The sequence below is a fragment of the Lagenorhynchus albirostris genome, chromosome 20, assembly GCF_949774975.1.
Source record: "Lagenorhynchus albirostris chromosome 20, mLagAlb1.1, whole genome shotgun sequence".
NCBI lineage: Eukaryota > Metazoa > Chordata > Mammalia > Artiodactyla > Delphinidae > Lagenorhynchus > Lagenorhynchus albirostris.
Genome location: NC_083114.1, coordinates 52,380,402 through 52,393,577, shown reverse-complemented (window position 1 = coordinate 52,393,577; position 13,176 = coordinate 52,380,402). Strand labels below are relative to the sequence as shown.

The 13,176-nt window shown below is 42.4% G+C and overlaps 1 protein-coding gene across 2 annotated transcripts in view; it reads right to left on the bottom strand.

Moving 5' to 3' along the window:
* Positions 1 to 1,508: 1,508 nt before the first annotated feature.
* PRPSAP1 (phosphoribosyl pyrophosphate synthetase associated protein 1) overlaps positions 1,509 to 13,176 on the bottom strand; it is a 30,843-nt gene continuing 19,175 nt past the window's right edge. For both annotated transcript variants that reach the window (XM_060134396.1, XM_060134397.1), the window contains 6 exons: positions 12,143 to 12,258; positions 11,619 to 11,674; positions 10,770 to 10,915; positions 4,162 to 4,232; positions 3,235 to 3,381; positions 1,509 to 2,255 (listed from right to left, as the gene is read on the bottom strand). In XM_060134396.1, the coding sequence (XP_059990379.1) occupies positions 2,097 to 2,255; positions 3,235 to 3,381; positions 4,162 to 4,232; positions 10,770 to 10,915; positions 11,619 to 11,674; positions 12,143 to 12,258 (695 nt within the window). In that variant the 3' untranslated portion in view covers positions 1,509 to 2,096. The remainder of the gene's footprint in view (positions 2,256 to 3,234; positions 3,382 to 4,161; positions 4,233 to 10,769; positions 10,916 to 11,618; positions 11,675 to 12,142; positions 12,259 to 13,176) is intronic.

Sequence of the window (13,176 nt, the reverse complement as noted above, 5' to 3'; positions counted from 1 at the left end):
CTTCAAGTGGTTGTTGAGATCATCAAAAGAAGAAATTATTTTTAGTCTTCTGTGCACTTACACTCTTACATTAGAAAACGTAAGGCTGGGGGCTTCCCTGGCAGTCCAGGGGTTAAGACTCCGCCTTCCAATGCAGGGGGTGCGGGTTCGATCCTTGGTCAGGGAGCTAAGAGCCCACATACCTCAAGACCAAAAAACTAAAACATAAAACAGAATCAATACTGTAACAAATTCAATAAAGACTTAAAAAAAATAGTCCACATCAAAAAAATCTTAAAAAAAAAAAAAGAAAATGTAAGGCTAGATCACAAAGTTGAAGTTGAAGCCTTAGGACTGAGCATCAGCTGTACTGGAGGCTGTGGTGTGGTGTGTGGGCTTAACCGTTCTAAGTTCAGTGACTTTCTACTGAATGTGACTGCTACTACTACACTAGCTACGGCCAGAACATCAGCTCCCGCGCCCTCACGTTTCCACTTTCATGTCCCTGAGACTTGCTATCATGCCAGGCACACACTAGGACTCACTAAATGCCAATGCAAAGGGCTTGTTAATCCCAGGAGATATATTCTCCTAAACGCTTTTGCTAAATAAGTACATTTAAAATCTCTTTTAGAGACATAGGAAAGATAACATTAACTGCAGATATAAATGGAATTTGGGGTTGAAAAGGACCTTAGCTTTCAATTCCTAACCTCCCCTTCCACAACCGATGACAGAGGGCCAGAAAGGACTGGTCATCTGCCCGACATCCAGGACAGAACCAGTCTCCTGAGTAACAGTCCACGGCTCTTCCTCTACAACCATGCTAATTATTTGATAATTTAGTTCTTTTCTCAGAATTCCCCTACTTGGATTATTAACAAAAGGCAACTTCTTTGTGTGCTTGAAAAAGCAGATGTGCTCAAGTCTTGATGGCAGGCTGGGAACTTTCCTAGGAATTGGGAAAGGGGGAAAAATGTCCAGGAAACTTCCCTGCAGAGAAATACAATTGTACAAATAAGCGAATTGCCCTTTATTATCTCTTAGGAGCTATGAGAACCAATGAGAGACTACAGTTCATTTCTGGGCAGACACTCCTCCTGCCTGTTTCATTCAGTCTTGACTTGGATCAGACTAAAAGATATAAAAAGTCTACATTTGCGGCAAGGCCTGCCCGACAAATAAGGTATTAACTAGAATCGTGATTATGTAATTTAAAATGGTGGCAGAAAGATCAAGTGCAGTCCTAAGTAATGCAACCAACCTAAGTGTCACCTGTCACACAGGGAAAAGTACGGTTACGTTTTTTGTTTTTTTTTTAAATTTAGGTTGAAAATATATTATTCAACAAGAATTTAACGTCACGGAATGTGAAGGGAAGGGAAGGGAATGGAACCTGCAGAGGGAGACTTATGTCCAGGAGCCATGGACCTGGACCACCACCCCACATTCAAGGCACCAGCTTCTGCAGAGTCTGGACAGAAGGCAGGAGAGTGGGCAGCTCTGCAATGTAGTGAAGACACTAGCAAGACAGAAAATTCTTTTATTTGCAATTTAAGAGCAACTCGGAGATCCAGAATTAGGATGTGATTCTTTAATCTGATGTCCTCGCTAGGAGTAACACCACAGATGCTTCATTGTTCACTGGCGGCTGGCAAGAAGTTTCTCAAAGAAAAATACGATTCTCTGTAAAAGATGTGCATGAAGTTGACTGGCGAGAGGACAACTGGAATAGGAACAGTGCCGGGTGCTCAGCTGCCCTAACCAAGTTCAACATTAACACGGACGTTTCCCTGCGCTGGAAACAAACTGAATGAACGTTAGAGAGTTAGGACTTTATCTCCCTTTCACTCCCTTTCAATATCAACAAGATTTTCAGATTCTCTTCAGGAAGGTGTCTAACTTTTTTTTAAGGAACAGGATGCCGACGACAGACAGTTGAGGCCATGGACCTGTGATCTCTGTCTTCCCCTTGACCATCTTAATGCCTCCTACCCACCAAATTTGGCAAGAGAGACCACCTGCCTCCCTTGAAAGGAAATGCTGTGTACATAACTGACGGCACTGCTTTTCACACGTTTTCCTTGGGAGTTCCAGGGCCAAGGCAACCAGGAAAGCTAGTCGTCCACTGTGATGTTTCGGAAAAGGTACGCCATGGACTCCCCGTTGTGGATTCTCCGAATCGCTTCAGAAAGAATCAGACTGATGTCCACAGTCTTAATCTTGGGACACTGCAGCTTCTGGACCTCGTGAGGGACAGTATTCGTCACCACCACCTGGTCGTTGCAGTAATGGAAAAGAAACGCTGTTACTGATATGTGCGGCCCAACGTGGTCACTCAGAAAAGTTTACCTAACGTGTGGTACCCACAGACCAAGGCTCAAACTATAAAACCTTATTCCACTCAGTACAGTTTTTACAAACTAACCCGACTTTACACAGGGCAAAGGTTACATGATTCAAAATAGAAGCTTAGGAAGGTCAGGGCTACGTATGCAGAAATGATAGGGTGAGCCCCAGCACTGCGGGAAACCTTCCTATTATCAAGGAAGAATTCAAGTCTTGAGAGAAACGCTACTTTGGTATCAAATCATATTGAAATACAAATTATACTGAAGTACACAGACCAAATCTTTATGAAAACAGACATATATTCCTAACTATACATCTGCCCCCAACAGACCACTAGCCACCCAAAGCACGATCTCACAGTCCTCTCGAGAGGCAGTAAGCAATACTGACTGAGGGGCTTCCCTGGTGGCGCAGTGGTTAAGAATCCGCCTGCCAATGCGGGGGACACGGGTTCGAGCCCTGGTCCGGGAAGATGCCACATGCCGCGGAGCAACTCAGCCCACACGTCACAACTACTGAGCCCACGAGCCACAGCTACTGAAGCCTGCGCGCCCAGAGCCCGCGCTCCACAACAAAGAGAAGCCACGGCAATGAGAAGCCCGCGCGCAGCAACGAAGAGCAGCCCCCGCTCGCTGCAACTAGAGAAAGCCCATGCGCAGGAACAAAGACCCAATGCAGCCAAAAATTAATTAATTAAAATAATATTAAAAAAAGAAAATTTCAAAAATATAAAAAACTAAATGAGCCATTTAACTATTCACGGAAAACAGAGCAGCAAATTGTGACTCAACTTCCTTGAATGGGTCGTTCAGGACATCTACCTTACACAGAAACAACGGCTCTCTGCATATAAAATAAAAAATTAAAGACTTCAAAAAAAAAGAAAAAAAAGAGCAGACAGACCTCGTCGATGGAGGACTCCTCAATCAGTCGGGGGGCCTCCGCAGACAGGATGCCGTGAGTGGCCATGACGTAGATCTTATAAGCACCTCTCTCTTTCAGGATCTCCGCAGCAGCAACAAAACTTTCCACATCATCAATGATGTCATCCTGAGAAGAGACCAGTGTTAGTGCTAAGTTCCCTCCATCCCCATCTATAAACACACGCCTCCTTGCACTTTGCTTCAGAGGATGTCTAATGGAAAATCAGAGCTATCTGCCTGGGTCAAAGACTGAACGTCCATTTGGAACTGCGTGGCCTTGTAACGTGCATGACTGTCAACAGAAAGAGCAGCAAAGCCTTACAGTCATACGTGACATTTCGGCCTGAGTTCAGGAGACTGCCAAGACTCCTTTCCCTGTTTCAAATTTCTGATGAATCCCACATAGCCAGTGTCTCATTTACTTTTTTCCAAGAGAAAGTTAATAGAAGGGAACGGAGAAATAAAGTGAGCCATTGTAAAGGGCCGATCCTCTGGCCCAGCAGAGGCGTTTAGAGCTGGGAGCACGTGTATCGTGTTAAAGTAACAAAGAACAAGACACACGTTCTTGTTAGTGAGAATGGAACAGCCCACCTTCAGCTCACTTCACTGCCCACGAGCTTAAGGTTGAGTAGGTCAGCTAGTTTGACAGGACACAGACCCCTTCAGACAAAGGTTACCTATGGAATCGAATTTACTTACAGGTACTACTACTGTGCTCCTTTTACACCTGTAGGTTATAATAATCCCGGTTCATCTGTTTAAAAGTTTCTCCTAGTTGTCCTAGGGGAGCCTGGGTGAGAAAGGCTAGATGGGTCCACTTAAATGCATCATCGTCACTGGACACCAATCCTAAGGTGGACACCTACTAAGAGTAATGTCATCTCTGCACAGTAAGACTGTGACCTACCACAATGATCGCAATGCGTCCTCCAACATCTCCGACTACCGTGATCGGTGGCTTCTCCTTGGCCATCATCACTAGCAAAGCAAAACAAATCACAAGACCTCAGTTAGTCACGTATCACTAGGTAAATGTAGTCGTCACAACGCCATTCCCTGGAAGTGGTGGCAGAGCCAGGGCGGACAATTAAAAGAATATGCAAATTCCCCTCAATCAACCTGGGTGCTCTCAGAAACAGGTTACCCGGAGCAGCACCGTCCAACAGCAGGGAAGGTGAGCCATGAAAGTAAGTTTACATTTTCTAGTACCCACATTAGAAAGCAAAAAGAAGTAGGTGAAATTAATAGATTTTTATTTTACCCAATATAGCCAATATATTACTGTTTTGACACATAATCTATATACAAATTTATTAGAGATGTTTTACTTTTTTTTTTTTTTCATATTAAGCCTTCGTATTTGGTGTGCATTCTCCACACGCAGCGATTCTCAGTTGGGACCAGCCACGTTTCAAGGGCTCAGCAGCCCCGTGTGCCTAAGAGCCAGGCCACGCTGGGCGGCTCAGGCCTCAAGTCAGCGGGGAGCAGAGCGAGAGAGATCTCACTGGCACAAAGAAGCAGCACCGCGATGCCACTCGAAACAGAAATATTCCACTTGTAAACAGATGTAAATAAATGCCGCTCCGCAGAAAGTAAACAGGGAAAGGCTGCCAGACTGCCAGATAAATAGCCGGCTTTACTTCATTTTCTTCCAAGGCGACCTTACTGGGACAATGTAACCTTATTATCAGACAACTACACCACTGACATAATCGGTTTCCTGAAAGTTAGGAAGCTGAAGACAATAACCACAAGTCCATCATCTTTTCCTGATTTAACTGGTCCTTAAAGTAGAGGCTTCTTATCTCACTACAAAATTTATATGTGAAAACGGCCCATCAGTGCACAAAGCAAACTACAGGATGCAGAAGGGACATCGGAATTCACCCTGTAAAGGAGGTTAGTAAACTGAGGGCGGGGAAATATTTCAGAAGAACAGGCTAAACATTCTCCTTTTTCTGGAAAGCTTTTTTAAATTCTGAAATAGTTACTAAACTAGTAGTGGGGGAGCGGGAATAGAATATATTCAGGGTAAGTATATATAGTTCAGTAATTATCAGTAAGCAATCCATTTTAGCTGACTTCTATCTACAGGCGCTGCAAACCTGGAAGAACATGTCCCTTTGCGTATACTAGCAAACCAGCTGAGTTGAAATTCAGCACTATTTTACAGGCAAATTTCAGTAGACATTTCCTGATTTCCCATCTTGGAAACAAGGGCAATTTGTTAAATGTGGGCAGTCAAAAAGGCTCTGCGTATAAGTATCACCTAGAAGGGGGAGGAAATAAACTACCAACATCAGAAAAGCCTTCCTCAAATTCTGTCTTTAAATTAAACCATGTGGGTAGGTGGTTACGCTGACCTACCCGCTTCTTAAAGAGATGTGGCCCCTTTCTTGACCATTTTTCTCTGTAAAATAAAAAAAAAGACTGGGCTTCCCTGGTGGCGCAGTGGTTGAGAATCCACCTGCCAATGCAGGGGACACGGGTTCGAGCCCTGGTCCAGGAAGATCCCACATGCCACGGAGCAACTAAGCCCGTGCGCCACAACTACTGAGCCTGTGCTCTAGAGCCCGTGAGTCACAACTACTGAGCCCACGTGTCACAACTACTGAAGCCCACACGCCTAGAGCCCGTGCTCCGCAACGAGAGAAGCCACTCCAATGAGAAGCCTACGCACTGCAACGAAGAGTAGCCCCCGCTCACTGCAACTAGAGAAAGCCCACGCGTAGCAACAAAGACCCAACACAGGCAAAAATAAATAAATAAATAATAATAATAATGACTCCTCATTTAAAAAAAAAAAAAGACTGAAAGCCAGTAACCTTCATCAGACATCAACAGAAATTCAGCTCTCGTTTGATGCATGTCACAGTATTCCTGTTGACTTCTCTGTAAGCCTCTCCCCAAAAAACTTTTGTCAGTTTGAAATGAAAAACAGGCATGGCAAGGATCAAGGCTTAAAAAAAAAGGGTCAGGCCCCGCTCATAACTGCCTTTGGGATTGGCACAAACTGGATACATAATTTGGTGGCTACTAAAAGACGAGACAGACTTCATGACAGCATCAAGAGAACAGGACCTCACAGGCTTAAAAAAATGCCCCCAGGGCCTCCCTGGTGGCGCAGTGGTTGAGAGTCCGCCTGCCGATGCAGGGGACACGGGTTCATGCCCCGGTCCGGGAGGATCCCACATGCCGCGGAGCGGCTGGGCCCGTGAGCCATGGCCGCTGAGCCTGCGCGTCCGGAGCCTGTGCTCCACAACGGGAGAGGCCACAACACTGAGAGGCCTGCGTACCGCAAAAAAAAAAAAAAAAAAAAAAAAACTACATCGACTTACTGCAGTAAAAATGTCAATTTAGCAAATGATTTCCAATGTTCTTATGGAGGAAGTAGGAAATTGTCTTCTGCATTTATAATTGGCATTTTCCAGGTAAAATAGTGCTGCTTTTACAACCATCCTTTAGATCACACACACACACACACACACACACACACACTCTCTCTCTCTCTCTCTTTCTCTCTCTCTTTTACTGTTTCGCCAGAATCAAAAAACCTTCCTCTCCTAAAATAAAGAGTGAAAAGGGACTAAGAGGAATTATTCATTCCTTATCCATTTTGATCTCGGTCTATTTCTAATTCAATGGAATGTCAAACTTCATCAACAGACTGACGTTAAAAAGAGATATACGAAATAAAATAAGGTCGCCAGTAGAACTAGAACTGAAATTACTTCCAAGCTCATAACGCTATCTACATGCAAACAAGTCAAAACCTACATTTGACAAATGCTCAAGAGGAGCGGATGTCGGTTTTCACTTTAGTGCTGAAAGCCACACCTTCACCTGTAAAATTAACAAGCCAGGAAAATCACGGCAGAGCAGGTGCCTCCCTCTCATTTTTGCATTCCAAGCTCTTAAGTGTCACCACTGTGGCAAACACAGAGCACTGTTCAGTGGAACCACTGACACACAATCCTTTCAAGTTCATTAGATTCCTTGCCATCAGGGAGGTATCAATTCTATCTTATAAGAGAGAAACATTTATACAACCTCACTTTTAATAGATTACTTTAAAAAAGGGCTTCTCAACCTTGGCACTATTGACATTCTGGGCTGGATAATTGTTCAGTAGCATCTGTGGCCTCTACTCACAAGATGCCTGTAGCACCCCATGCCCCCCGGCTGAGACAACCAAGAAATGTCTCCAGACACTGCCAAATATGCTCTCGGGAGCAAAAGCCCCCTCGCTTGAGAACTACCGCTCTAAAACAATGGGTTCCAGGGACTTCCCTGGAGGTCCAGTGGTTAGGACTTCACGTGCCAATGCAGGGGCTGTGGGTTTGACCCCTGGTCAGGGAGCTAAGATCCCACATGCCTCCTGGCCAAAAAACCAAAACAGAAAACAGAAGCAATATTGTAACAAATTCAATAAAGACTTTAAAACTGGTCCACATCAAAAATACTTCAAAAAATAAAATTAAATTTAAAAATGGGTTCCAGGAAGATAACATAGTTCTTCTTTCTTAAAAATACACAGACTCCGAGAGTCTGCTTTCCTTTGTCCTTGTTCTAATGTCTTCATCTTCATTACTATTGAATAAACTATTATGACATACTAGAAGCAAAACTGATATATAAACATAAAGCATATTTAATTTGGAAGGTACTGAATACAATTACACATACAAGAAATAACATTTTTTTCAGAATTCCCTTGGCTAAATCTATAAAAGGAGATCATAGAAAACGATCCTATGGAGACTCCCCTGGCATCCCGAACGCCTCAGCCAAAAAAAGTAAAAAAAAAATTAAAGAAAAAGAAAATCCTATGGCGATTATAAAAGTTGTAAACATACCAACCATCTAGGAAGGAATGACAACACTGTTACAATAAGTAATAAGGCAACATTCTCAGAAGAGAATCTCACCACATAAAATACTGCGGCAATTTGGCAATATCTGTCAACTTAACTTCTGACCCAATAATCTGATTTCTTGGTCTTTATCCCGTAAATACATTCGGTCACTTATGAAAGAATGTAAGTCGAGGTTAATCACAGGCAATGACGTACAGTGACTGAGCGTATCCACTCTGGAGCCCAAATCTTGGTTTCTAAACACTACTTCCCACTGAAGGAACTGGGGCTCCGTGGAGAAATGGCTGATCCCAGGGCTAAGAAAGTACGAGATGAACATGGAACATCTAGCTGTACCAGAAAGTAACAAGGAAGAGTCAACACACGATAGGGACACGTCCAAAGAACATGGGAGGCAGCCTGAAGGAGTCCTCTTTGGCCAAGTCTGAGACAGTTTGAGCGTTAACACAAGTAGTAGCAATGGACTATAACGTGCTGAATAAAACAAGATTCCACGAATCCACACTGATATAAATGACTGAACGGACAGGGAAGAAGGGGAATTAGAAAAATCTCCATTTGACAAAGATCATAGTAATAAGTGATTCAACCCAATATGAGGGAAGAAACAAGCCCCAATGAAAGGATATTCTACAAATAACTGGCCTGCACTCTTCAGAGTATCAAGGTCACTGGAGACAAAGAACAGAGGAGTCACTCCTGATTAACTGAGACCAAAGAGAAACGACAACTGGTGCAACGTGTGATCTTACACTGGGTCCTGGGCCCCAAAAAACTGTTTTCTTTTCCTCTGAAGGACATTGGTGGGACAGCTGGTAAAATGTGGATAAGGTCTGCAGATTAGATAGCAGTATCGTAACAACGTTATTTTCCTGAGTCTGATAATCATACGTGGTTATATTAGACAGTCTGTTTTTAGGAAATATACACAAGTATTTAGCAATAAAGGGGGCATTATGTCTGCAACTCACTCTGCATCGTTCAGAAAAAAAAAAAAGGCATATAAATGTTCAATTTGGGGGCTCTGAGTGAAGAGTAGAAAGGAATTTTGTATTATTCTTTCACCTTTTCTCTAAGTCTGCAGTTAGTTCAAAATAAAAAGCTAAAACAACAAAGTCGTGTGGATTCTGGAGTCAGCAGCTACATTCCAAACCCTGGCGCCACCAGCCCCGGCCGTGTGTCTCGGTTTCCTCACTGGCAAAATGAGGGATCACAAGAGCACCTATGTGTGCTATTGTGCAAGGACCAAATTCGAAGATCTACTAAAGGGCTTAGAACAGCTCTTGGCACATAATAGGGACTCAACAGATGTTTATTTATTTTATTTTATTTTAAAATTTATTATTATTATTTGTTTTATTTTTGGCTTGTGGGATCTTAGTTCCCCAACCAGGGATCAGACCTGGGTCCACAGAAGTGAGAGCACCGAGTCCTAACCACTGGACCGCCAGGGAGTTCCCAACAGACATTTATTACTGTTGGAGCCTTGTTTTTTATACCCAAAGGTTGGGAAAAAAATAAGTGCATCAACAGGGGACTCGTTAAATAAATTAGGGTATATCCATAAAACAGTATACTACGAAACTGTAAAGACAGAAATCTGTATGGACTGAGAAGGAGCTATTGAATGAAAAAAGCAAGGGGCAGAACGATGTATAACATACAACTAACTGTTTGCGTGAAAATGAGGGAATTTGCTTGTATTTGCATAAAGCTCTAAATGGATACACAAGAAACCAACCACATTGGAGATCAGAGTAGCTGCAGGAGAGGGGGCAGGTGGGTGGGTGGAAAGGTTTTTCACCATAAAGGATTTTATACTTTTTGAATTTTGAAATATGTGAATGTATTCCCTATTCAAGAACTTTAATTATGAAAATTTCAAAAAAAAATGCTGTGACACTAAAAATTAAAGAGTATATTACTTGTTTCTCATAATAAAAACCTCCAAAGTTGAAAACAGAGCAGTGGAAATTTTACAGAATGGGGAAAAAAAATTGTAATGTTTATACCTTAGACAGGAGCCTGTCTGAAATAACCTGTCTGCGGTGTAACCGTGCTAATATTTCCCCAACGTATTAGTCTGTATCTTTCTGAGGCATGACAAATAGATACAGATTTTAAAAAGAAATACTCTCCTTCCTCTAAAAACCATGATATATCTTCCAGCATAGAATGCTTGTTATTGTCACTCAAAAGTCCACCGAAGTAAATAGCTTCCACTGTTGGATTAAAAATAAATTAGTCCAGTATCAGGTCAAAGGGCTACATCACTAAATTAAGTGCTAAAGTTACCTGATCACCAAAGCCTGATATGTGATCAATGGTTGCTATCATCCATCTTACCAAAATAAAAAAGCTTAAGATTTCACACCACTACACATATATCTTTTTTACTAAAGCTAAAATTATTTCACTCTCTGAACGCCAAGTGCTGCCCAGATATGCTCAATTGTCCTTACCTAGTCTACAAAAACATCTGACAAAATCTTTGACAAAAGGCAAAATCACCATAATACCATTCGGTTATTTAAAAATACCACAACAACATCTACATAGGTATTAACTCCTAGGCATTCCTACTATTCGAAACTTTCTTCCATTTACAAATAGAATAAAACCACAGAACTGATCTTACATGGCAATTCCAGCCCAGGGTGGACAGTCGCGTTCTTAACCATCGGGGGAGAATGACGGCCGTCATCCATGTCCAGCTCTGCACACTGAGCCTCCCCGTGGATCACAGCTAAACCCAGACGCAGCCTCTCTGCGTACGACTGGGCCCTAAGAGGAAGATAACGGGAAAGGGTGAGGTTCATGGGAAGGAAAACCCAAGCGCTGCTTTTTCATCACTTTGTTAACCACAGAATGAAAATATCACTTAACCTTTTATGGATATGCAAAGGAATTACTTCTACAAATCAGGAAGTGCGGCCCAGGCCGGAATGTAAATGCCTCAAGAGGCACTCGAGATGGGATGTGGGCTGGTATCTGATTCTAGATCATTTTGGTTCTACCCTTTGTCCAACAGTCTCACACTCATCTTCAGGGCTTTTTTGGTTTGTTTTGGTTTTTTCCCCTATTTTTTGGCTGCGCCTCAAGGCATGCTGGATCTTAGTTCCCCAACCAGGAATCGAACCCGTGCCCCCTGCAGTGGAAGCGTGGTGTCTTAACCGCTGGACTGCCATGGAAGTCCCTCATCTTCAGAAGAACTCTGTTCAAAAAGGTCTCAAAAACCACTGTCTCAAAGGCGCCCACAGTCTTCCTGTTTTCCTTTTCCTGAGAACTTGAAGGAAGAACTTCATTTTCTCCCAGGGGAAAAATGAGTAACTCCGAGAAATGCTCGTGTTGTTTGGAAACTAGAGGTAAAGCTGTGGTTTGCGGTGTGACAATGATTTGGAGGAAAGCTGGAGGTGAGCCGTATTAAGACAGACCTCGGATTCTGAAACACCCAAAAGGGATGTGCATAAATGTCTGGCTTATTTACCTTTTTGCAGCATCAGGAGACTTAGCTACGATGACTGCATTCCTATAATTTGGAATCTAGATTTGGAGGAAAAATAAGAAAATACTGAAAAGGTATCAAAAAAATAACACCTGGGTGCTGGCAATACATTTTTTTCCTCCTATAACAATGACCCACACTAGCAAACAAACAAGCTAGAATTTCATTCACTCATTTTAACATTTTTTAACCCTTATCCATTAGCATCATTGCCAAAGTCTGCTACATGAAGAAGATAAAAAATAATGAATTCCCAAAACCTTCATTTTAGGAAATATAAGCAAATTGCTAAAAATACTTAGAAGGAAATCCATTTTTAATTTCTTTAAAAAAATACTATCTTCTGTGTCTAAATGCTGACCTTATCTGACTGCCTCAGGCATTAAGACTTAAGGGAGAGATCATTTGATCATTGGATGTGCCTTTCAATACTGAAATCTGGTACCAGAGAAGAACTACATAGGGTCTCCTTTGAGGACAATGGGGTATTTATTGATGCTCCTCACTTCTTCCTGGATATACTGAAGCAGGAAAGGTGAGGCTCTAAGGTTGTCCACAGGAAAGCTGAAAAAGCCTTGTATTTCCTTTTGATGAAGATCCATAGTGATAATGTGAGTTAAACCTGAAATTTTAAAACAAAAAATTACAAAGTTCACCCCTACAAGTTAACGGCTACAGTGGACACAAACTAGAAGCCCAATGCCTCTTTCCTAACGGAAGACTGAAGGCAGGGGGGTACTGGGAACAAGCATGTTTGTTATAGACCTTATTTGCAATCTTAACAAAACTTAATGAACTAAAGACAATGTTAAGCCTAAAGTAAAGGAGCCTATAACCTTCCACATGGATTAAAACACTAAAACTAAAAAATAGTGCTCTCCCTCTACTATAATCATCAGCTTAGGCCTGAACACTGGGAAAAGAAAAATCAGGTAGAAGCAAAAATATAAACATGGGGCTTCCCTGGTGGCGCAGTGGTTGAGAGTCCGCCTGCCGATGCAGGGGACGCGGGTTCGTGCCCCGGTCCGGGAGGATCCCACATGCCGCGGAGCGGCTGGGCCCGTGAGCCGTGGCCGCTGAGCCTGCGTGTCCGGAGCCTGTGCTCCGCAACGGGAGAGGCCACAACAGTGAGAGGCCCGCGTACCACCAAAAAAAAAAAAAAAAATATATATATATATATATAAACATGGAATTAAATACTGGAGCAAAAATAGATGTAAAAAATAGGCCTTGGTTAAAGAATCTAGGAAGAAATGTTAAAGGACTGTGGATTACGGCAGAAGGAATAGGAAAGCAAAAGCGAAGTAATATATATACTAGAAGGAAAGAAATCTACAGACACAATGATAAGAGTTTGGAAACATGTATATGTCCGAAGAGAATGGGTCAAGTACAGAAAAACAATGAAAACATACTCTTATAATCAACAGTGCTAAGCAAAAAAAAGGTACACATATAAATACATGGCAAATGGCCAAGGTCACTGAAAATTTTCCAGAGCGAAGAAGCAGAATTACTTGTTCTTTCCAAAAACATTACA